The sequence below is a fragment of the Podarcis vaucheri genome (assembly GCF_965113315.1).
Source record: "Podarcis vaucheri genome assembly, chromosome: 4".
Lineage (NCBI taxonomy): Eukaryota > Metazoa > Chordata > Lepidosauria > Squamata > Lacertidae > Podarcis > Podarcis vaucheri.
This window is the reverse complement of record NC_138762.1, coordinates 65,876,411-65,903,002: the sequence shown is the minus strand read 5'-3', so window position 1 is coordinate 65,903,002 and position 26,592 is coordinate 65,876,411. Positions and strand designations below refer to the sequence as shown.

General features: G+C 40.5%; 1 protein-coding gene across 1 annotated transcript in view; it reads left to right on the top strand.

Annotated features, from left to right (window-relative positions):
- Positions 1-26,592, top strand: part of POLA1 (DNA polymerase alpha 1, catalytic subunit) — a 186,151-nt gene that overhangs the window by 119,487 nt on the left and 40,072 nt on the right. The window contains exon 36 of the mRNA XM_082219941.1: positions 15,132-15,225. Coding sequence (XP_082076067.1) covers positions 15,132-15,225 — 94 coding nt within the window. The remainder of the gene's footprint in view (positions 1-15,131; positions 15,226-26,592) is intronic.

Genomic DNA, 26,592 nt, shown 5'->3' with positions numbered 1-26,592 from the left:
AACCTCTCCTTTCATTTTGAACTGGGAGAGTCTTGACACTGGATACACAGGATTAGGCTTTAAAGAAAGCCTTGGAAAGAAGGTGGCTGTAGTGACACCATGGCCCAATTTGCTGTTAACACGCCATTATGAGTTGTTTAGCTCCTGTCCACTAGTGCAAGTCCAACCTTGGAACCATGCTTTGTTTTCCTCCCCTTTTATTAATATTCAGGAGTAATTTAATCCGTTTCTGTTCATCCAGGCATTTGATTGCTGAAATATACTGTTCCTAGCAATCTTGAAATCATTAGCTGTGAGAATCTGTTACTGTTCTTAACTGCTTTTATTTTATTTTTAAAATATTATTTTGCTGTTTGCTGCCCATCTGGGAGAAGTGAGACAGAAATTTAATTAATGATAAGATGCATGGTACCATCTTTTTTTCCAGCAGCGCTAGAACACAAATCTTTATGGATCAAGTGCAAACTTTTTCTTTCCTTGCCATATTCATTTGATAAAGGCCTTTTTATCATAAATAAAGTGGAAAATGAGGGAATAGAAACAGAGAAAAAGAAAGAAAGAAAAGTATATTTTTGAGGAGCTATATAGGGTTGTTTTTGAGTTGACAGCCCATGTATGCAGTCCAAACAAGCAGCATGAGGGCAAGGCTGCATATATGCCATGCTTAAAATCTGTTCCCAGGAAATCCAATATATTTGCCAAGGAAAACTGGGTCAGTTTTACAAGCTTTCTCTTATTTTGCATAATTCTACTAGTGGTTGGTTGGTTTTTTTTACCATTTTGTATAACTAAAGCTACAAGGAGATGCAAGGAGCTATGGCTGAAGGGTGCAGGGATAAGTCCCCAATCCAATCCCATTACAGTGGTACCTCGTTTTACGGATGGGATCTGTTCTGGAGGCCCGTCCGTAACGTGAAATGTCCATAACTCAAAGCGCTGTGTCTGCGCAGGCACGCGGCATGATTTGGCACTTCTGCACAGGTGTGAGAGGCGAAACCCAGAAGTAACCTGTTCTGGGTTGCCGCAGGATGTAATGCGAAAAGACCCAACATGAAGCAGACACCAAACAAGGTATGACTGTATTTCTCAAATGTCATTGTCCAGATCAGAGGCCTTCATTAACTCTACTCAAAAGGAAACGGTAAACTTTCTAAGGAAAAGATGAACTAATACCAACAACTTGTAAATATTATTCCTATCTGAACCCTTTCCAGTCCTTGTAGCAAATGAATGATCATGTCACAATTCATTGAGGACAACCTGGAAGGTGAGCTTGACACTCCTTCTGCACCCAAGGGAGCTATGGTAGTTTTTCAGAGCCCTTAACAGTGTGCTTTCCTGGGCTGTCACTAAGGCAGAATGGGACAGCCCAGCTAGGGGCAAGCCATCCAATCACTTGGCTCATTATCATTATATGCTGCCTCAAGGCATCATGGATCAACTCAGGGTTCAGGTGGTTATGTTCCTTTGGGGCATCTATCACAAGATCTGCTAGAGCAGTTTATCTGTAGATGTAATGTCAAGTACTGCTGGTTTTTCCATTTGAAAATGTAGAAAAGAGTTCCCAAGTGTCATTGTAGCATCTGGAACACCTGGGAGTGATTCTGGATACAGTCCAAAATGTACCAAATGGTATAGTAGTAGGTGAAGGGTAAGAGTAATTGCAAAATATTTCTATTTATAGATGGTGCTCTCTTTGCATGTCCATCTTTAGATTTCTGGGCCGAGCTTGGTGATGTTTATTAATGATCACTTTGGATATCTTATATATTTGGTTCAAAGTAAATTGTAAAAAATAAAATGTCTTTAAGATTCCTTACTTAAATTTGACATTTAAAACAAAAATCATTCAACTCTATCAAATGCCTTTTAGGGATCTGTGTATATATGAGCTGCCACTTCTTTGTGCATTTAGTAATGATAATTCATACACATTGTACGATAGTAATTTGTACTATCAAAGACTAATCTAAGCATAATAACTTTGACTTTCTTGTTTATAAATTAGTAATGTCAACGTGTTATTCCATGCAGTTGGTATTTTGATTCTGAGTTGTGATGAGCAAGCTTTCCCAGACTTGCTTTGAAAGAAGCTCACCTAATGCAAGCTAATTTGGCCTTCATTTCAAACATTATCTTGTTTTAAGCTTGGGTTCAATCAAACGCCACTCATCTCACATTCCTGTGATCAGGACTTCTGGGCCCTCAATAAAATTACATTATGCAGGAATCTTGGGGCCTGCAATGCTACTGTTATTGCCTGATGAAGGCTGCAACAGTAATCCTTCTAATTATCCCCAGCACCAAAGAAATGAGTCAAGGGATGGGCTGGCTGTACTAAGGCCTCAGTACATCCCAGGAGAGCAAAAGGCTTCACAGCAAAGGAGGAGGAAATAGCTTATGGACCTTCACGGGGTGTAGACCAACCTCTTGGTGCAACAACCATTATCATCATTATTATCATTACTAAAATTTCTATACTGCCCTCCATCAAAGGATCACAGGTTGGTTTACAATATAAAAACAGAAAAATACATAACACAGTAACAAACAAAAACAATAACTCTGGGACAGGCAAAACTTCCTACCATCATGGGGCATTCTTTCTATCCTGCAACATGGCATATAGTCATATGTTAGTGTATTGTAATCTCAACACTAAAAGAGTCAACACAATATTGTTGGAATATACAAAGCTTTTCAAACTCTTCCACTTAGCTTCTGAGTTGTCAAGTTGAAATAGATATAGGTGAGGATGAATGAGCAGCCTTTGCCTGCAGTTTCCATTGCTTTTGGGAGGAGGGCATCTGCATTCTTTAGGAAACTCCAGATGGGATGGGAAGAGATTGACCACTAGCAGCCCAAAGTGTTCTTGAGGACATCCACTTGTTTGAGCATACTGGTCTTTCACTGTAAGCCATGGGTCATTATAGGCCTGCCTCGAGTGACCTTTCAGCATGAGAGGTATTTTCCAGTATGAGTTCCTTAGAAGGTTGGCAGATTTGTTTCTGTTTCAAAAGAGGTTACCTCAGGGTGTGTTGCTCCAGGAATCTCACAAGATCCTTCTAACAGTAGAGTCAAGTCTTTTTGTGATGGAAGGCCACTTTTACAATGGCGTAGCACAAGGAAAAGCAATGGACATGTGAATTTCTAAGAGCACCAGCAATTAAAGCTTCTTGTCATACATCATCTAGTCTAGACGATTTAGTTCAAGACTGAAGTACAGTCAATGAAGATTTTATATGGGGGTTCTGTTCCCGCCCCTGCCCCCCACGCGTCAACAGAGTGTGTATATGCATGTCCTGCCCAGGTACACCCTGTTTGTGCACTGTATTAATCAGTATGTACAATATGTATTGTACGTATTGATGCATGCAGACGTCTCAGCCAAAGTTCATATAAACAGGCAAGGGAGAATGAGATCATTGGATCTATACAGAGAAGCCATCAAGACATTGGGTGGGATAAACAGCACCGGATGAATATGCCTCTGTGGTGTCCTCCAACCAATGCCTTACAGGCAGATGTGGTGAAGTCTGTATCCTTGGCTCTTCATTCAAAGTTTAAGAAAGCCAACTTTGGACCTCATGTCAAGGTTTATTTTTAGGAACTATGTGGTGTGATAATGTATGACTAATAGGGCTCCTATATGCATTCTCTCCACTCTCATTCATTTGGCAGTTTATGCGTATAATTAGGAATATGACTTGAAGATCACTCTGGTAGTGTTGTGATGACCACATAGACGTTGGGTTCTGGAAGTGAATTGCCAGTTATCCTAAAGTTACTGGAAGATTCTGGCAAGACTAGACTTCTCCCTGTTGTGCCCAGTATTCTTAGATGATATATCTGGCATTCTGTCCATATCGGTGGAAGATGAGAAGTAAATTCTGCAAACTGTGCTCCTCATGTTGCATGCTGCTCACTCAGAGCTTTCAGGGATGACTCTGCTTCTCCAGGCTCTTTGTTTGCTAAAGCTTGAATTGTTGTCATGTTGAGTTAAATGTTTTTATGTTTATTTTGTTAAGGGGGTTGACTTCAGAATCTTTTTGGCAGAGTTCAGACATTGCCCTGCCTTCCACCAGAAGGTAGTGAAATTGCTCTCTTTCCTTTCTCTGAGATGCGAATTTACACTCACAATATCACAAACTCCCTTTCTCTGATATTTTGTTCCCTGTCTTATAATGCTTTGTGGGCAAGAGTTTTATGGGCAACCTTTAGTCACTCTTCCTTTTCTTCTCCCTTTTTCAACCTACCAATAGTAATACCAGGTAGATATGAATGTTGCATATAGTTGGATCTCTATACCTTGAGGTAGAATAATTTCACTATAATCTTTTCTGTTTGATATGTTCTAAGATAATGCCTACTGGCTTTTGTACTTTGACCAAAAATATAGCTGGGGGGACCCCAAATACCCTACTGTACCCCTGGAAGAGGTAATCTTTTACAGAAATTTTCAATTTTATTTTCCAAATGGTAGTGGTACATCACAGTAGACGCCCAACTGGTCAAAAATCAACTTTCCTCCCTCTTCAGTCAATCATGTATATACAGTCATTCAAAGAACTGATAAAAGGAGAAAGCTCCCAGTATAGATAGAAGGCTGAATTCCTCTTAAAGGTCTCTGAGTTGCAGAATTTATTTATTGTATAGCCAATGTCCATTAAAGTCTTAGAAAAAAATACATCATAACCTATGTTTCACCTAAGTTTTTGCTTCTTTACTAAAAGTCTGCTCGCTATGATTGCTCAGTCACATTATGCCCATTAATGTATTAACTAGTTCAGTTGAACTTTTCCGAATGCTAGTATTGCAAATACCAGAAAAGAAAGTAAAAGAACGAAGAAACAATAGCTTTCTGAAGATGACTAATTTGAATGGAACTTCAGAGAAGTATGGTTTGCATGAAGGGAGAGCTTGGAGGAAGCATCACTGAGTAATGTGCTGCAGCTGTTTGAGTACAATGAATGCACAGCCGCTCTGTATACATTTTCTATAATAGTTCATTAACATAAATGTTTATTTCAGGGATTCTCACACGTTGATAGTGAAACTTGGTGATGAAATAGTTTGAGTTTCCTTAGGTTCAATTAACAGAGATTAAAACTTGCAATATCATAGCTTGAAAATGTATCCCACTGAGAGATTTTTAAAATATTTTTTGTGAACAATCAGCCAGTCCAAATCTGCCTCATATTTGATATGTGCTTTTGGACATACAGGTTGGGCACTTAATAGTGTGAAGCCTAAAATGTGTAAAGTGGGTTGGATGTACTTGTGCAGTTTATCCAATTCATGCAGTCTACGTTCAATAGCTTGCACAAATCACCTCTCCAACCATCTACTGAAGTTAGCGGCATTTTTCAGTTGCATTAGGGTCTTGGGGGAAGAAAATACAGATTCAGGGAAAATGAAACCAAATGTTGCTGAAGTTGGAGGAAGAGGTAGGTTGCTGTCCATCCACATGTTAAATCATGGCCAGGGTGAGCACTATGCAGTGGAGATAGTCGCCTGGTTCTTAAGTCATGGTAAGCCAAATTGGCTTACTAGGGCCATACAAATGTGCAGGCTCTTCAAGATGAGTTCACAGCTGCTCCCCAGTCTGTTTTATTCTTACACCACACTGAGCTATATCCCACAATTGAATTAAGTGCTCCCAGAACTCAGTTGTTGTTGTTTAGTCGTGTCCAACTCTTCGTGACCCCATGGACCAGAGCATGCCAGGCATGCCAGTAGTGGAGTCTCAGCTTCAAGATCTGTCCTTCCAGTGAGCAGTCAGGGCTGATTTCTTTAAGAATGGATAGGTTTGTTCTTCTTGCAGTCCATGGGACTCTCAAGAGTCTCCTCCAGCACCATAATTCAAAAGCATCAATTCTTAGTTCCATATTAACTATCTTTGAACCCTTGCTCTTATAGATTCTGAACTAGCCTAATGAATCTACTCCCATACAAGGCCTGTCTGAAAGTTGTAATAGCAACTTGAGGCTATGAAGAGTTTGGTTGACCAATCACATTAGGTCTCTATGCTTGACATCACTGATGAACAGCCTTAAATGGTGTTGGGGGTGCCTCTGAACTGCAGTCAAGTAGGCATGGCATAGGTGACCTTATTGGCATCAGTCGTTCAACCAACTAGTAATATTTCAAGTTTTTAAACATCAAGGTATTTCACTAGACAATAACAGAACTAGTTAATGAATCTTAAAACGTTGATTTTCCGTTGTTTTTTATTTATAGTAACTTAGCAAAGTTATTTAACCATCTCCTATTATTACTAAATTTATTAGTAATCTATTCAAAATCATCTCAATTTTCTGTACTGAGTGAACTCCAGTAGTGTCCAGTCCAGCAATACTTCTGATTCTCCATGCAGCCTCTTGCAAACTGCCCCAAAATGCTCAAGATGGTTGGTGAGGGGTACTCCATGGCAGATTTGGGGACTGCCTGGGAAGAGAGGGGAAGATCACCCTTTTATTTTTTAGAAGTTTAGCAGTTTCCCCAACAGCTCATACAGACACATATTTAAGGCGTTTCTTGTTTAAGTTTACTTTTGTGTACCTTGATAATTGCATATTTATATATGTTGTGTATATTTTGATCTTGGTAGATGGGTGAACTTGACTAAAATAAACATAATTTAATAAGAATTTTATCTGAAAAGTTGATAAATGTTTTCTTCCTCCTGAGATTCCCATGAGCAAAACTCGTACATACAAGCATTTGAAGTACTGAGCTTTGCCTTTTTTTCTAACATTTCAAATCGCCATGTGCAAAATGGCAAGATGAAAAATGAAGTACATCTTTTATCATCTTCTAGCTGCCGAATTAGACCAGTGAGACTTCCATGCAAAAAGAAAAAACAACAACCCGAAATTTGCAGCACATTCATATTCAATTTCATCACAGCAGATGCTCATTAGTATGTTGTTATTAATTGGTATTCACTTTAGGTTTTGTTTAAAATGAAGATAATAATTAGGTTTTAATGACTGCATCTTTCAGGGGGAGGGATGGGGAAGGGTAGAGTAACATCTCTCAAAACACTGAAGTATTTCTTGGAACTTGGTTCTACGTACTGTAGAAAAATGTCTCTTTAAGAGACACAATTCTCTGACAAGAACTTAAATTATTTTTAAAGAACTTGTCCTAAATTGTCTGCTTGATGGATGTGCAGAATCAGATGATAATGTGAGCCTCCATTCTTTCTAATCAAATTACCAAAAAGACTTCTTATAAAAGTAAGTCTCTCTAGCAGTTGATTAATGAAGTGGTGCCACTGTTTTGTATTAGAACTAATTGAAGTAATACAAATAAGTTATCTCTCTAGCCTGTAGAAATTATCTTCTTTACAAAGCAATGTAATGGAGTTGGCAAACTCCACCCCCCACCCCACTTTACGGTTCATAGCATAAAATAGAAAGGAATACAAAACTGGTAGATAGATATAAAATCAGAGCTGCTTCTCATTTTATTACCATTTTCAATTCTGAGCCTATGTTATTTAAGTAATATATGCAACTGTACTGTGATAAGCCCATAAGCTGCTGAGCTACTTTGAGTGTGTATGTATACGTTATGGAGTTAGCTATATTTATTACTCAATGGCTGCATGCATATTCCAGTGTGGAAGTAAATTGTCGTACTAATTTTGAGCCTGAGAAATATGGCTCAAACATAAAATATGAAAAGCAGCCTTTAGGAATATGAAAAGGTGCATTGGGGAAAAAAATAGGTAAACAACTGAAAAACAGCAATTCATGCTATGACAAATAAATGCCGTGCTTATTGGGTCCAAGTATAGTAACCAAACAGCCTGAGGCATACTGTAGTTATCAGTAATGGCTGGCTACCTCTCACTTGGAAATGAATGGCCTTGTTTTTTCTTTAATTAATCTGAGCATTGCACACCTGAAGAACACATAGTCTAAAATGTATGCTTATTTATATATGCCTCTGTGCTGTTGCATCCATAAAAATGGTTATAATTGCATTGTATTTATAGTAGTGTCATAAATAATTATAAATTAATATCACTATGCTCATAAACATCTATATTAGCTGCCTCTGTTACACTGGCTTCTAATGCTATTTTTAATTTATTTTAAAATCTTAATATCCCGCCTTTCTATTTCATAGTGAAAGTAGATTGTAGTGTTTAAAAAAAGAAAACATTAGATTACAAATTTAATAAATAAACCCATAATCTAGCTCTTTAAAAAGCCCTGCTCGGAAGCTGTATGTCTCTTTTTAAAGTGGGTAGCTATGTATACACATGTGTATTATGAGCCCTGGTTTTGCCTGTGAATCACAATTCTTTCAAATAAGGTTTCATTAGGTTCTCTTTGTGATTGTACAACTTGGACTGTTAAAAAGTTTCATGGAAATGTGTGTTCCTCTGGCTGTTGAAATAATCTTTAGAAAAACTAGCATAAACAGTCAGATTTCACGGGGCAACATATTTGAAGATAATTTAGAAATGTCTTCTTGTTGGGTATAGCGGAACCAAGAACCATTCACACTTCTCCATACCTGTGAATAAAGTAAAGTTAGAGTTGCCTTACCCAGGATCTGAACCCTTTGCCCCAGAGTTTCTTTCAAAACTACAGGAGAGAGTCACGTGTTAGAAGTTTAAACATAACATTTATTAATTACTATGAAGAGTGCAAGTGATTCTTACATCTGGTATTCCCATTAAGTGGTAACCTAAAAATGAACCTATATTTGCAATTCAAGAGAGAAGTTTTGAAATTGGCTTTCACAAGGAACGCAACAAGTTGTTGATTTTTTTAAAGTGGATTAATTTAGACCTTTTATTTATGCATGCATGTCCAAGATATGACCTTTATATATTTTGAGCTTATTTAACTTGTATTTCTCTATTCATTTATTCATTTTCTGATAATAAAATAATTAAGATATGTCTCTTTTAAAATTACCTCAGTGAATTTTTTAGAATTATTCAGTGGTATTGGTGAAGGGAGCTTGTTGAAGAAATGCCTGACTAAGAGTAATACCAAAGAAAGTAAGCCGAAAAGTCACTAGAGGACAAAAAAGGGCTTCTTCCGGTTATATGAATGCAAAATGAAAATATTTGTGAATAAAGCCATTGGGTAAAAGACCCCATTGAAATCTACAGTCTTTCAGATGCATTGCATTTTTAAAATATCATCACCAAAGGTAAATTAGAATTTACTAATGCAAAATTTTAAAAGGCTGCTTTCCTCCCATGTAAGGCACCTCTTCCTTGGTTTCACATATGTGTCTTAATCTAACTTAATTGTATTTGACATTGAAAATCTCTAAAGCTTTTTGTTTTCCACTAGTTACTAATTGCAAAATATGCCAGGTAACAAAAGGGCAGGAGGTGTTGGTATAATTAAAAATATATGTGTGTGCATAACTTTTTTTAAAAAAAAAATTCTTATCCATTTAGGTAGTGACTTTCAATTAGCCTCTCTGCTAATATCAGGTCACTAAACTCCATAGCTGATGCTTTATTCCTTCATTTGGGTTGTCAGTCGTTTGCTTCAGTTGGCTGGCAAAGGTGGCTGTATATCCATTACGAGCAACACAGCACTTTGCATTTCTGAATTGACAAGCAGCTATATTGACCTAGCGCTTATTATGGGTCAACAGCTGCGTTAACCAACGGAAGGACTGAGGGGCAATTAAAATGAATTGGCAAAAATATATCTTCCTAATTTACTCCAATTTGTTATTTATGCTAACATTGTATGGCTTCTATGGTGACACTAAACAGAATGGACCCAATAATGGCAATTAACATAAAAATATAATGGCTAATCAAATTGACAGCAACTGTTTCTCATCATCTCGACACACAATACATTATCAAAACAAACTATTATGAAGGAGGTAATTTCAGTGTTCTATTCAACCTGCTGCATGTGTGCAGTCAGGGAGATGTGTACCAGCAATTACTGCTGAATCCAAAAAACTAAACAAATAACTTAATCGCTGTCGTCCTCCTTTTTTTTCCTTCTTCAGGAAGCAGTAATCAGGATTTACTAAAAATAAGTGGTGTATAATAGTATAATGATGATGCATATCATAGAATAACTAATAAGGAATAAAATAAGCTTCTGTGTTATATAAAATAAGTTCATGTGAAGGAAGGGTGAAAGTATGGCAGCATTAAGAGCACAAAATGTTAACTCTGAATGTTGCCTTTTTAACAATATAATATGCAGATGTTGATTGGGCCTTTATGCCATATGGAATATAATAAGGTTTTGTTATCAGAACATGCATCTTTACATTGATTTTCAACCAATAAACAAAAACACCAAATTTCAGTATGGCAAGATGTGTTTTTAAAAAAGCAAACAACTAATGACTAAGAATATATCCTACACATGTAGTGTTGAAAGTCCAAGGATTTCCAGTGGTTTGGCTAGTTCAACGCTTCACCTAGGTTCTTCTGGTAGAAACTTAGAGACTTTGAAATCTATAAAGAACACTTCCACAGTTTCTCCGGACCCTCATTATTTTGTCAAACTGCTTTTAAGTTGGTGTCATCTTTTGTTTGTGTATGTGGTAGTGATTGTCACTATATATCTGTTATATCCTGCCTTTTGCCTAAGAAGCTCTAGGGCAGTTTAGATGATTCACCCTTCTCAATTTTATCCTCACAACACCTTATAAGGTAGGTTAAACGGAGGGAGAGTAACTGGCCCAAAGTTGCCCAGTGAACTTCATGGCTGACTGGATACTTGAACCTGGGTCTCCCCAGTACACGTCCAAAATGTTTAGCTCTGCATCGCGCTGGATTGGTGGCCAGATGACCAAGTCCTCCCTCTCTTCTTTCTAAGCTTAATTTTGAAATGGAAACTTGGTTGCCCTTCCCTCTTGTGTTATTTGTTAACTCTACACTGGTTATATTCAATTCCTTTTCTTCTTTTTTTCACATGTTTGGACAACATACACCCAACATGCATTCTGTCTTCAGGGACATACATCAGTTTATAAGAAGCAGCAAATATTACTTTTGTGCATGTTTTTCTTTTCACTTTTCTTTTTGAAAGCATGAGCAACCCAGATGCAGGCTTAGGGGAGCCCCAAGATTTGCAGGAGTACAGAAAGCCATGTGGGAGAGGAATGAAATAAACTATCCTGATAGAGGGCACAGCTGTGAGCCATTGTGGTGTAGTGGTTAAGAGTGGTAGACTCATAATCTGGGGAACCGGGTTCGTGTCTCCGCTCCTCCACATGCAGCTGCTGGGTGACCTTGGGCCAGTCACACTTCTGTGAAGTCTCTCAGCCCCACTCACCTCACAGAGTGTTTGTTGTGGGGGAGGAAGGAAAAGGAGAATGTTAGCTGCTTTGAGACTCCTTCGGCTAGTGATAAAGCGGGATATCAAATCCAAACTCTTCTTTTTCTTCAGCTGGCTGGAACCTTGAGCAGAAGCTCTCCTTGCTGCCCAATTTTGTTAAAGTTTATTGACATGTATTCATGACAGCATAATAGGTTTCCATATTATCTTCTTGGACTCTATCTGTTCCATAGTTGTTTACAACCCAATCTTACAAAGGACAGAAAAATATTCCCTATCCACAAAGGTAGCAAGGCCACTGAAAGCAAAATCATGTTGGATACTACCCCCCAGATGCAAATAATTACAGGCCAGAATTGTTTTTTGAGAAGGTGATTGAATGTACGATATATGTAGAGTTCCAAAGATTGATTATCTTGGTCCTTCTTAGTCTTGCTTTAGGTTTTAGGTAACATTATTACAGTGGTACCTCGGGTTACATACGCTTCAGGTTACAGACTCCACTAACCCAGAAATAGTACCTCGGGATAATAATAATAATAATAATAATAATAATAATAATAATAATAATAATTTATTATTTGTACCCCGCCCATCTGACTGGGTTTCCCCAGCCACTCTGGGCGGCTTCCATAGAAACAAAAAAAATACAGTAAAATATCACAGATTAAAAGCTTCCCTGAGCAGGGCTGCCTTAAGATGTCTTCTAAATGTCAGGTACTTATTCATCGCTTTGACATCTGATGGGAGGGCGTTCCACAGGGCGGGCGCCACTACCGAGAAGGCCCTCTGCCTGGTTCCCTGTAGCTTTGCTTCTCGCAATGAGGGAACCGCCAGAAGGCCCTCGGCGCTGGACCTCAGCGTCCGGGCAGAACGATGGGGGTGGAGACGCTCCTTCAGGTATACTGGGCCGAGGCCGTTTAGGGCTTTAAAGGTCAACACCAGCACTTTGAATTGTGCTCGGAAACGTACTGGGAGCCAATGTAGGTCTTTCAAGACCAGTGTTATGTGGTCTCGGCGGCCGCCCCCAGTCACCAGTCTAGCTGCCGCATTCTGGATTAATTGTAGTTTCCGAGTCACCTTCAAAGGTAGCCCCACGTAGAGCGCATTGCAGTAGTCCAAGCGGGAGATAACCAGAGCATGCACCACTCTGGCGAGACAGTCCGGCAGGTAGGGTCTCAGCCTGCGTACCAGGTGGAGTTGGTAGACAGCTGCCCTGGATACAGAATTGACCTGCGCCTCCATGGACAGCTGTGAGTCCAAAATGACTCCCAGGCTGTGCACCTGGTCCTTTAGGGGCACAGTTACCCTATTCAGGACCAGGGATTCCTCCACACCAGCCCGCTCCCTGTCCCCCAAAAACAGTACTTCTGTCTTGTCAGGATTCAACTTCAATCCATTAGCCGCCATCCATCCTCCAACCGCCTCCAGGCACTCACACAGGACGTTCACCGCCTTCACTGGTTCTGATTTGAAAGAGAGGTAGAGCTGGGTATCATCTGCATATTGATGGACACCCAGTCCAAACCCCCTGATCATCTCTCCCAGCGGCTTCATATAGATGTTAAATAGCATGGGGGAGAGGATGGAACCCTGAGGCACCCCACAAGTGAGGGCCCAGGGGTCTGAACACTCATCCCCCCCCACCACTTTCTGAACACGGCCCAGGAGGAAGGAGCGAAACCACTGTATAACAGTGCCCCCAGCTCCCAGCCCCTGTAGACGGTCCAGAAGGATGTTATGGTCGCAGCGGCAGCAGGAGGCCCCATTAGCTAAAGTGGTGCTTCAGGTTAAGAACAGTTTCAGGTTAAGAACAGACCTCTGGAACGAATTAAGTACTTAACCTGAGGTACCACTGTAGATGGGTCAATCTAATAATGTCTGCCCCCCCAAACCCCACTAGTTAATAATAATAAATTAGGCTGTTGTGAGGTGTCTTCCATCTATAAGTTGAAAAGTTAAAACTAAATGACATGCAGCACTATTTGCAATTTCTGCTATTTGCTGCACAATTGCAATTTCTAACCCAGGAATAAAGCCTGCTTGTTGTGGATCTGTAACCAAATAAGCAATGAACCACCTACCTATATCCTCTAGGGCAAGTATTAAGGTGAAGCACTATTGTCAGAAAAGCAATGCCATCTTGTGCATGCAAAATAATAAACCTAATTTCTTGTTAAGCAAGCCTATGCATGCTAATATGGGGATAGAGTCCAGCGGTTTCATCACAATATCTTGATCTTTTCAGTCAAACTACTAGAAAACTCTACTGTAAGACTTCAGAGAGTCATATGCCTTGGAATGGGAAGTGGGAAGAGCTGTGTATCTCAGTGACCCTGATACATCCGTAATCCCAAGCAACTGGTGGGGCAATCCTATGCTCACTGTCAATGCCATGGCTCTGTAGAACTGCTGAGTTACCACCACATCCACAGCCTGGCCACTCACTGGTGGAAAGGGACAGGCAAATCAGGCTCAGTCCCTGCACCAGCTTCAGGCCTAGCAGATCCAGGGCTACTAGTCCTGCCCAACCTTTTACTGGGCTCCATTGGCAGGAATACTGCTGGTGGGCTACCCACACCCATGTCTGACAGGCAAAGAGTGGGGTATGCTCCAACAGAGTGACACTTGCATCGCTCTGTCACTGGGAGGCCAGCTGAATCAAGCGGAGGGACGCCTACCCTCAGTCCACTCCCACCACAGTCCAGGTGTTTGGGGATTTGGATTGCAGCAGGTAGTTATTCCAAATCTCCTTTTATGTCTAGTTCAGTAAGAGTGTTAAAGCACATTTGGTCCTGATAGTAACTAAACTTTCCATCTTAATCCAATTTGCAGTGATCCCTGGAACATCATGGCAAAGAGAGGGATAAAACTCTCCCAAGGATCCCTGGGGTGTGGCAGATATAGGGGGTGGTTTTTAACGTTAGGTTTTACTCAGAGTAGGCCCATTGGAATTAATGAACAAAATTAAGTTTGGTCCATTGATTTCAAAAGGTCTTCTTGAGTAAAACTTAGTTGAATAGCACCCATGTGATTTTCTGATATAGTTTTGAAACTTTCAAAATAATCCTGTTATTTCAACAGTGTAATGCCTGCTTTTTAAATAATTCCATACATCATGCTATATATTTTGTAAAAGAGATTACTTGTATTGTACACATTTGTAGATTGGCTTCATTTGAGCCACTTTAGGTGACATTAATGCAGAGCATCATATGAAACGGTAAATGGCCTGTGGCACACTGCTCTGAATGGTTGGTTAACTGTGGTCAGATCCTTCAGCTACATCTACATAGTATCTCTAAATTATAAAGTTTTGCACAAATAACTCCATAATGTACCCAGTGTCTTGTAGGCTTCTTATAAATCACTTGGCACTAGCTAACATGGGAGACATGGTGTTGAATCTGATTATTCACAAAGACTTACCATTACAGACTTATTAATTGCATTTAGAGTAAAGAACTAATACAAATAGCAAATTCTCAGAAGATAAAACAATTGCATTGAATTGCTGATAGTAATATGTTTTGCACATTCGTACATCTTATGTTAATTAAATCAGAACTTACCCGTATTAGCAACATATAGGACAACAAGTTAGCTGCATAGGTTTTTTAGAGGGGTTGGGATTTTTTTTGGTCTCCACATTAGTTGGTTCCCAAGGCAGCTTAACAAAAGTTAAAAACTTGCCTAACACCAAACAAGTTTAAATCCAATGCATAACAGCAAATCAGCATAGCTTGTGTATGAAAGTTGCAACTGATCATGCTTTTTTCTGGTATTAGCTTTTTTCCCTGGTGCATTTTCATTTATGTTCTTTTTACATTACAGTACTCTGACAAGGCCCTGTACACCCAGCTGTGCTTTTACCGGTACATTTTTGATATGGACTATGCAATGGAAAAACTTACTGATCAAGAGAAAGGTATGTTCAAAACACTGTAATTACCTTGTGAGTTTAAAGCGGAAGTTTGCATCATAAAAGGCTATTCTGCTATGTTGTGCTGCTCCAGTCTGCATCATTCTGCTCTCATCATTTACACAAGTTAGTTGACTGCTTGAATTTAGGAATTCCCCATTTAAGAAGGTACCTGCATTTCCTAATAATCCACAGTATACCCCTCACTCTGCTGAAAAAAACAGTGTTTAAGGAAGGAGTGTTTTAAACTCATTTAACTGGTTGGGGGTGCTGGTGGTAATCTTCTGTTGAGCATTACTCCTACTGCGAGGGCAGTGGAGGGTCAGTCTAATTGTGGGAGAGCAGGGACTGATGGGATCTGACATAGGGCCTAGTGACAGATGCTTGCAGGCAATGAGAAGGCTAGAGAAAGCTTTGGGTTAGAGTGACAAGGAGTAGAGCATAAATGGACCAAAACCCATGTTTGTTTTAGCACCAATTATTCAAACTTTTGTATTCTCTAGTATTTTCGTTTGCCTGTTTGTTTAAGTAGTTCTTACATCTATCCTGACAGACATTTAGAAAAAGGTGGGAAAGCTCTTTAAAGAGTAACTTCTTTGCACTTTCTGAAAAGGCATCACACTGGTCTTCCTGGTAAGAAAGGGTGACAACATATCTACTTAAGAGTATCAGGCTCTGTTTTGAACAATAGACAGGAACTCTGCAGCTTAACCTCAACAGAAGCCAGGAAAGAATGATATCTTGAAGAACAGATCAGAAGTAATAATTTCTGTACATGTTTGACTTTCTATTGAGTCTTGCATTTTTCCATTCCTTTTCATTTAAAGTCTGCTAACCCAGCAGTAGATATAGAACACCTTAATTGCAGAGCTTTCTGACATTGAAATGCGAAGTTCCTAAAGGTATCAGAATAGTGCCTGAAGTAAAAATGAAAGGTTAGGTTATATTGAGATATGTTCTGATTGAAACAATGTCAGATATTAAAAGCATTGTCTGTACCTTGAGAGTGCATTTCAGTACTTATTAATATCTTCATGCTATTTATTTTTATACACCAGATTTATAAACCAAACTAAATGCATACTAAGTAAATACTTTTACACAGTTACAGCAGCATTTTACACTCCCACCTTCATAAAAAAATACTAAACATGCCCAGTTTACTTTCTGGATGAATAAACTGTAAAATTGCATTTAGAAAAATGAAAGTTAGGCTGTATGACCTACATGCAAAACACAAAATCTAACTTTGAATATTTGCTTGTATCCTGTAATTTAAACATCGTTTTCCCCCTCTGTGTTCCCTCTGTGGTGTACCAAATATCAATTGAAAGTGATTTTTTTATGGATGAATTGCTAGAAAGCTTTAGAAGCAGACTTTTCATAGTGGCAGTATTTCTCAGAGCTAGTAATGGGTGGGTCTTCAGTGTGTCTCTGTTAGCAGGTGACAATTACTCAGAAAAGTATATGCAGAATGCTGCAGCTGTGTCTCGAAAGAAACTTAAGAATGAAATGCTTCATTAGAACGGGGTGTTTCCATAAGCGAAAATGGAGTTCCCACACTTAGACTACCAGTACATTTGGGTGCAAGAGATAGCATAAGAATTTGCATGTACTTTGGAAGGGTGTGCTGAATTGGCATATAGATAGCAAGGTGGTATTTATATCATCAAGTTGATAATTGAAGTAGCTTTGAAGGCAACCTCTCAAACATCAACTAGTAAAACTGCTCATTATGGTTATTTTTCATGTCCAGTCAATCTAGAGATGAATAACTCGCTGCAGAACCCCTTCCCAAGGTTCATTGGCTTGCTGATAACTAAAAGAATGCCATATACTCAAGTTAAATATTCCTGGAAATGTAGGCAGATTCAGGCCCAATTTGAAATTGTGCCTAACTAACAGGATACATTTGCTAGACACTAACGCATAGCATATGCAATGCTTTCGGAATGGAATAAAGTTTCTGTAATACGAATCAAACATAAACCAGTCCCTTAGAGAACTGTTTCTTGGGCATACGTCATATATTTTCTGATGTATTCCGAACATCAGTATTTAAGAAATATTAAAATCTACAATGTTGATTTCACTGTGGCTTTGTTTAATTTGCTTCATTTGGATTTTAGTGAATTTACAATGATTTTGAGCAAAATATATACATTTGATTGTTACTAAATTGGTATAATTAAGTCTTAAGAGGATAATTCAGTATCTTAATATCTGTAAGATTTTGCTTTATTTTGCCATCAGGTAGTTGATATAGACTAATCACTGATTTTTTTTTGTGGGAAAATAGAGTTTTAAAGCAATGGGAGAGAATTTTTTTGTAGATGTATTGTGGTTATACAGTTGATAGTTTTTATTTCCATAATGTTTTTTACTACATAATTATACATCTTAATTACGTAATTACCATCATAATTATTATGTAATTACATGTAGTTCCACTAATTACAAAATCAGGAAGTATAATTATCTAGTAAAAAAATTCTAAAATCTTATTTTATGAACTGGAGATCATTTAAAAGACCAATTGGTGAACTACTACCGTATTTTCTTTACTAACATCTGACATCTTAATTTAATTCCTGGCCTCCATCTTTTGAAGCCAGCAAATGGTTAAAGATATTGCCGACATCTGCATTTAATGAATTATGAAAGTATCATAAAGTTCTTTTGCTTTGCTTTACAGTTTTCTTATGAGTTTTCCTGGAGCTTATGTGTGTTTTGTTGCTTGCTACTGTTATCTCTTAGAAGGTCAAGGCATTAGTTGCTTCCACAAAAAATTTAATAGCTAGCAACGTACTAAACAGGAGTGTCTGGTCCAGAGGGGCAGTGCCACAGGGCTGCTGTTACGCCACTGGCATTCGGAGATGGCGCAGGGATAGGGGTAGTGGCAGAGAGATTGGGACTGCATGGGCACAATAGTGGAGTCAGTCTTTCTTCCTGCCCCGCTAGGCAGTCCAGCCACTGCCCAGCTAAGCAGCAGCAACACCTCTGTCAGGAAGGCAGCTCTGTGGTACACTGCCAGCTGTTCCTGATACGTGAAGCATAAATAATTTGCAGTTAAAATTAAACAGAGCACTGAGAGCTGGGGTTGTCAGGTGGTCAGCAATTACATTTGGATTTGGGAGTTCTAGGTTTCAGTCCTAACTCAAGTGTGGATTCTCTGAGTTGGCTTCCATACCTCTTTCATGACCTAATAACATGCAGACAAACAAGACCAACACTGAAATTAAAGCCGGTATATAAATTGTAGTTGCCATCATTTTTATGAGCAGTCATTAGCCTTGATTTCTCCAAAGAATCTTTTATACTATAATCTGTTGAGACTCATGGGTTGTTGTTAGCTGGATTCTCTTCTTGGCACTTTTCATATGGGAAAGCCCAGTGTCATGTTAATAAGCAATACATTAAAGTACAATAATCCTTTATATGGGTGCTCTATTGATATTTTTGCACTAATAGCTAACATTGCCACTTGCAAATATAAAAATAAAAATTAAGCCACCTTTCATAGAATCATAGAATCATAGAGTTGGAAGAGACCACAAGGGCCATCGAGTCCAACCCCCTGTCAAGCAGGAAACACCATCAGAGCACTCCTGACATATGGTTGTCAAGCCTCTGCTTAAAGACCTCCAAAGTAGGAGACTCCACCACACTCCTTGGCAGCAAATTCCACTGTCGAACAGCTCTTACTGTCAGGAAGTTCTTCCTAATGTTTAGGTGGAATCTTCTTTCTTGTAGTTTGGATCCATTGCTCCGTGTCCGCTTCTCTGGAGCAGCAGAAAACAACCTTTCTCCCTCCTCTATGTGACATCCTTTTATATATTTGAACATGGCTATCATATCACCCCTTAACCTCCTCTTCTCCAGGCTAAACATGCCCAGCTCCCTTAGCCGTTCCTCATAAGGCATCGTTTCCAGGCCTTTGACCATTTTGGTTGCCCTCCTCTGGACACGTTCCAGTTTGTCAGTGTCCTTCTTGAACTGTGGTGCCCAGAACTGGACACAGTACTCCAGGTGAGGTCTGACCAGAGCAGAATACAGTGGCACTATTACTTCCCTTGATCTAGATGCTATACTCCTATTGATGCATCCCAGAATTGCATTGGCTTTTTTAGCTGCCGCGTCACACTGTTGGCTCATGTCAAGTTTGTGGTCAACCAAGACTCCTAGATCCTTTTCACATGTACTGCTCTCAAGCCAGGTGTCCCCCATCTTGTATTTGTGCCTCTCATTTTTTTTGCCCAAGTGCAATACTTTACATTTCTCCCTGTTAAAATTCATCTTGTTTGTTTTGGCCCAGTTCTCTAATTTGTCAAGGTCGTTTTGAAGTGTGATCCTGTCCTCTGGGGTGTTAGCCACCCCTCCCAGTTTGGTGTCATCTGCAAATTTGATCAGGATGCCCTTGAGTCCATCATCCAAGTCGTTGATAAAGATGTTGAATAAGACCGGGCCCAAGACAGAACCCTGTGGCACCCCACTAGTCACTCTTCTCCAGGATGAAGAGGAACCATTGATGAGCACCCTTTGGGTTCGGTCAGTCAGCCAGTTACAAATCCACTGAGTGGTAGCATAGTCAAGACCACATTTTACCAGCTTCTTTACAAGAATATCATGGGGCACCTTGTCAAATGCCTTGCTGAAATCAAGGTAGGCTACATCCACTGCGTTCCCTTCATCTACCAGGCTTGTAATTCTGTCAAAAAACGAGATCAGGTTAGTCTGACGTGACTTATTTTTCAGAAATCCATGCTGACTATTGGTGATCACAGCATTCCTTTCTAGGTGCTCACAGACTGTTTGCTTAATGATCTGCTCCAGAATCTTCCCTGGTATTGATGTCAGACTGACTGGGCGGTAATTATTTGGGTCCTCTCTTTTCCCCTTTTTGAAAATAGGGACAACATTTGCCCTCCTCCAGTCTGCCGGGACTTCGCCTGTTCTCCAGGAATTCTCAAAGATGACTGCCAGTGGTTCTGAGATCACATCTGCCAGTTCTTTTAATACTCTTGGATGCAGTTCATCTGGCCCTGGAGACTTGAATACATCTAAACTAGCCAAATATTCTTGTACTATCTCCTTAGTTATTCTGGGCTGTGTTTCCTTTGCTGAATCATTTGCTCCAAATTCTTCAGGTCGGGCATTGTTTTCTTTATCGGAGAAGACTGAGGCAAAGAAGGCATTGAGGAGTTCAGCCCTTTCTGTGTCCCCTGTTTGCATTTCACCATCTTCTCCTCTGAGTGACCCCACTGTTTCTTTGTTCTTCCTTTTGCTACGAACATACCCATAAAAGCCTTTTTTGTTGCTTTTAACCTCTCTAGCAAGCCTGAGTTCATTCTGTGCTTTAGCTTTTCTGACTTTGTGTCTACACGTGCTGGCTATTTGTTTGAATTCCTCTTTGGTGGTTTCCCCCCTTTTCCATTTTTTGTACACATCCTTTTTTAATCTTAATTCAGTTAAAAGTTCTTTAGATAGCCACCCTGGCTTCTTTAGGCACCTTCCATGTTTCCATCTCATTGGTATTGCCTGACGTTGTGCTTTTACTATCTCCCTCTTAACAAACTCCCAGCCATCATGAACTCCCTTTCCTTTTAGTATTGCTGTCCATGGGATCTCACACAGCACTTCCCTAAGTTTTATGAAGTCGGCTTTCTTAAAGTCAAGAAATTGAGTCCTAGTATGCTTGGCTGCTCCTTTCCGCTGTATAGTAAACTTCAGAAGAGCATGATCACTCGCGCCTAATGATCCTTCCACATCTACCCCACTAACCAGGTCATCGACATTGGTTAGGACCAGATCTAAAATGGCTGTTCCTCTTGTTGCTTCTCCCACTTTCTGGACAATGAAGTTGTCTGCAAGGCCAGTGAGGAATCTGTTTGACCTTATGCTCTTGGCTGAGTTTGACGTCCAACAAATATCCGGGTAATTGAAGTCCCCCATTACTACTATCTCCCTTCCTTTTGCGTGCTTGGCCATCTGTTCCAGGAAGGCATCATCTATGTCCTCCGTTTGGCTTGGGGATCTATAGTAAACTCCCACAATGAGGTCTCTGTTATTCTTCTCTCCCTTAATTTTGACCCAAATGCTCTCACTTTGGCTTTGAGGTTCTAAATCTTGGATCTCTTCACAGGTATACACATCCCTGACATATAACGCCACTCCTCCTCCTTTCTTGTCTGGTCTGTTTCTCTGAAATAGATTGTATCCCCCCATTATTACATTCCAATCGTGGGACTTATCCCACCAGGTTTCAGTGATGCCTATTATGTCATATTTAGTTTGCTGTACCAAGAGCTCAAGCTCATCTTGTTTATTTCCCGTGCTTTGCGCATTAGTGTACAGACATTGAAGTCCATTAATCATTCCCCCGTGTCTCTTATTTAAGGATTTTTCCCTCCCACCACTAGGTCCGCGTGCTGTTTGCTCCATTTGGTCTATGACATCTGGATGATCATCTTCATTAATTGATAAACTCCTACCTTCAGGAGCACTGTCTCCCTCCCCCACATTAGTCAGTTTAAAGCCCTCCTGATGAGGTTTCTGAGATTTTTGGCAAAAACATTCCTCCCAACCGTTGTGAGGTGCAGCCCATCGCTTGCCAGAAGTCCATCTTCAAGAAACTGCAGTCCGTGATCTAAGAATCCAAACCGTTCCTGTTTACACCATTTGCGAAGCCAGCTGTTCACTTCCACTATTTTCCCCTCTCTCCCTGGGCCACGTCGTTCAACTGGGAGGACAGACGAGATGACAATTTGTGCATTTAGTTGCTTCAATTTCCTGCCGAGAGCCTCGTAGTCTCTTTGGATCTTCTGGAGGCTATTGCTTGCAGTGTCATTGGTTCCCACATGAACCAAGAGGAAGGGGTAATTGTCAGTGGGTTTTATGATTCCTTGCAGTCGTTCAGTTACATCTTGGATCTTAGCCCCGGGGAGACAGCACACTTCCCGAGACATCTTGTCAGGCCCACAGATCACTGCCTCTGTTCCCCTCAGTAGGGAATCCCCTATCACCACTACACGCCTCCTCTTGGGTTTGGTTGGGGTTCTTCCGTGAGCTGTCCTTTCCAAGGTCGCCTGCACATTCCCTGAGGACTGACTTTGCTGCTCGTCTTCATATACCTGATCGACTGTAATGAGGGAGAGATCCTCAAATGGAGTATGCTCTCCATCTTCCATGCTAGGGGAGAGGACCTCAAAGCGATTGTGTATTTCTAAACAATCAGAGTGAACCCTGGGCCTCCTACTTCTTTGAGTCACGTTTCTCCATATATCTGGCTCCTGTGTTGGTGAACTAGCCTCCTTCTCAGGGGAGTCCCCTGTCTCCTCCTTGGTGGGGACGGTGTGCTCTGTTGCTTCCAAGAAGAGCTCCAGCTCTCTAATTCTTTGGAGCGTAGCTACACGTTCCTCCAGTTGCTGGACTTTGTCTTTTAAAAGGGCAATCAACATGCAATTGCTGCAGGTAAAGCTGCCTGCAACCTTTGGCAAGATGGCAAACATTGCGCAGGAATCGCAGGCGACTGCAGCTGTTCCCTCCCCTTCCATCATGAGATCGTGTCGTTGGGGGTGGCTACAGAGGTCCTCCATCATAAAAAGCTTGAAGACAGGACAAATAACTTCCCCACAAAAAAAAAAAACCTAGGTCTCCCCCAACAAACGTTTGAGACTAGCTCCCCTAAATCTAAAAGATGGGTATAACTGCGCGCGCCACTAGGCGCGCGCCGCTGCCCTGCAAACTCTGATAAGCTCCTCCCACAGCTAATCCCCTGCCTCAACAGAAACCCTGCCCCCTCTGACCTTTGCACAGGGAAAACAGCTAATCAGCCACAAAGAAACACAGACACACAAGAAAACCCTTTTTGCTCCTTCTTCAACTGCTGCCCTGCAAACTCTGATAAGCTCCTCCCACAGCTAATCCCCTGCCTCAACAGAAACCCTGCCCCCTCTGACCTTTGCACAGGGAAAACAGCTAATCAGCCACAAAGAAACACAGACACACAAGAAAACCCTTTTTGCTCCTTCTTCAACTGCTGCCCTGCAAACTCTGACAGCAATGTAAACTACTTATCGCTCTGAACTGCTGCTGCTGCTGCTGCTGTTGTTTAAATTCTTATCCATCCTTCTTAAGGTCCCAGGACAGATCACGACAGTTTAAATCAAATTTAATTCAAACTGAAGCACTGGAGAATCTGGCTGGAATGTTTGGTCAGTAGGCGGGAGCAGTCTTAAAATAGGTAGAGTTGAATGGTGGGAACCTCATGACAGAAATGATATAAGGGGTTTTTTTGTATTAAGTACAGTGGTACCTTGGGTTATATACACTTCAGGTTACAGACTCCGCTAACCCAGAAATAGTACCTCAGGTTAAGAACTTTGCTTCAGGATGAGAACAGAAATTGTGCTCTGGCGGCGCAGCAGCAGCAGGAGGCCCCATTAGCTAAAGTGGTGCTTCAGGTTAAGAACGGTTTCAGGTTAAGAACAGACCTCCAGAACAAATTAAGTACTTAACCCGAGGTACCACTGTACAAGCATTCCAAAATGAAAACTCTGTGTCAACATGCTCTGCAAAGTGGGAGTCCCTTTATCCAGCATTCTTTTACCTGGATATTAGCATCCAAAGAATGCATCACAACTTGTTTATGGAGCACTCAAGGCCAATCCCCAGGCTTGAATGGACCCTCAGCATACAGCGAGTGACCAGGTTCCCTACTGGAGCAGGCGCAAGCAAGTCTGTATTCACCATTCACACCCTCCTATTCAATAGGTATGTAAGGCACTGGCACTGTTGGAAGCCAATCAGTTGCTTGGCTTGGACTGCTGCTGGACATCGCTCATGTTATGATTCCTGTGGTGCAATACCCAGTTCTGAATTGCATTGTGGGAATTGTACCATCGCAGCTGGCTGGTGTCAGATTTGATTACTCACGGGCTCCTTCTCCATGCCAGATTGATGTGCTTTTGAGAAAAGGCCACAGTCTGCCTCATAACACTGAAAGATGCACCTCTTCTGACTACAACCTGTGGCAGAGAATAAAATAATGTTGTGCCTTATAGTCTAGAAAAAATGTAAAGCAAAATGGATATGTCATTTTTGTCTTTGTAATAAGCTCCATTTAATATGTCTGTTTCACATCTGCCTGTTTCCCTCCCTTATTTTAAAATGGGTAACACTTGATTTGGACTTTGAGAATTATGTCCCAAATACGCTTACCAAGTTGTTGTTGTGTAAAAAAAATTAAAGTATAAACTAGAATAATAAAGTGAGCATCCTACTCTTATTTTCCTACCATTTAATCAAAGGTTGCCTATTACACATTTACATGAATGTCCTATGATACTGGTAAAAAACTAGAATAAACTCCTTTACCTTTTTTATAGAGAGACCTTTACTAAAAGTGTCAAAGCTGGCCTATTAAATTCACTGAATTCCTCAGCTTTCAGCAATGCATCTTGCTGCTTTCATTGAGTTCAGTTTGCACCCAGGTTTTCAGAATAAAAATCTGGTGAGAGTAGCTTGTCCAGTTACCTTGCATTCTTTATTTTCACCTTATTTTTAACCTATGAAGATGTTGATCATGCTAGGATTATAACTGTCAAATGTGTATCAAAATATTTTCCTGTCTTAAATTATTTAACACAAAATCTAAGAATGCAGTTATTTTGACATGAAAATGTTATGTACCGTAATATTTCCACTTAAAACAGACATTTTCATTTTACAAAAGATGTATGCAGCAAGACAAAAAAGAATACAAGGAAGTGAGTGACAGACTGAGCTATTTTATTTACTAGATAAAAACAAATAATCCTATTAGTGTCAGATATTATGAACTTAGAATTAAAATACTGAGCTATTTATGTGGCTGCTTCATGTTTTTATTGCTGTGAGTGGGCTATAACTATGGGGTTGGATTAGTAACAGAAATAGTAACAAGTACATTAGAGTTGAAATATTTCATTTGAATCCCCGTAGGAACTATTTCCTCTCTATATTAGTTATAGGAAGTTTGGGGGAGGGACTGTTCTACAAATAGAAGAACTTAAATTGTGTGTGGATTGTTGTTCTTGATTGGACTTGTTCATGGTTTTGCTTTTTGATGCGGTTGCATATGTGCACATATGTCTTACTTTACTTTAAAAAGTAAAGAAAAATAATCTGGATAGGTAAAAGACTTAATGGCTATCCCAATTAAAAGTACATACCAGGGCAGCCGGAGCAGAATGCTTTTAATAAAAGTTCTCATAAAAACGACAGACTGTAAGTACTGTCTTAAAAGAGGCATTCTCCCATATATATTTTTAAGCATGGGGAGGTTTTTGTCCACTTTCACACTTAAAGGTAAAGGTAAAGGGACCCTTGACCATTAGGTTCAGTTGTGACCGACTCTGGGGTTGCAGCGCTCATCTCACTTTATTGGCCGAGGGAGCCGGCGTACAGCTTCTGGGTCATGTGGCCAGCGTGACTAAGAAGCTTCTGGCGAACCAGAGCAGCGCATGGAAATGCCGTTTACCTCCCCACTGGAGCGGTACCTATTTATCTACTTGCACTTTTGACGTGCTTTCGAATTGCTAGGTTGGCAGGAGCAGGGACCGAGCAACGGGAGCCCACCCTGTCGCGGGGATTCGAACTGCCGGCCTTGTGATTGGCAAGTCCTAGGCTCTGTGGTTTAACCCACAGTGCCACCCGCATCCCTACTTTCACACTTAACACTATGCTAAAATATATTTTAACCATGGCCTCTTGAACAAGCCAGGATCAGCCTCCACAGATAACGAAATAAACCACACCTTTGTTGTCTCCTCTGCCATTCTTCATCTGATGCCCTGAATGCCCTTGCAGTGCTCCTGTACAGGCATGGCCTCGGCACATCACCTGCTCAGTTGGCATTGGCCCACTGCATATGCAGGGCATGGGACTCTACTTAGAGATTTTTCAGCTGCTCTCTGCACGTGCGAACCAAACCATGTTCCCTCCCTTTCTCCCGTCAGTAGACAATTCCCCTGTAATGGTGCTGAGCGGGGAGGGAAACCTAAAGTGTGAAATAGAAAGGTCAGTGTTCTTTGGCTTCTTTTCAGAGAAACTTTACCCATAAGACGTTCCATAGTTTGGGCAAAGTGTGGTAGTGCCTTGCCTGTCAGAGCTTCCTAGTGAGTTCCAACACACACTCTATCCTGGCCGCCGCCACCTTTTGCAGGTCAGCAGTTAATTGAACTTCCCTGAGCTCCATTCTGATCTGCTTCTCCCTCCTGCTAGCTGCTGTGCAATGTACCTGAAATCTCTCACTTAGTCTCCTGTATGCAGACTGTAGAATGAGCAGAAGTTTGTGAGAGATGCCCAACAAATCCAGTTGTTCACTGCTTTCCA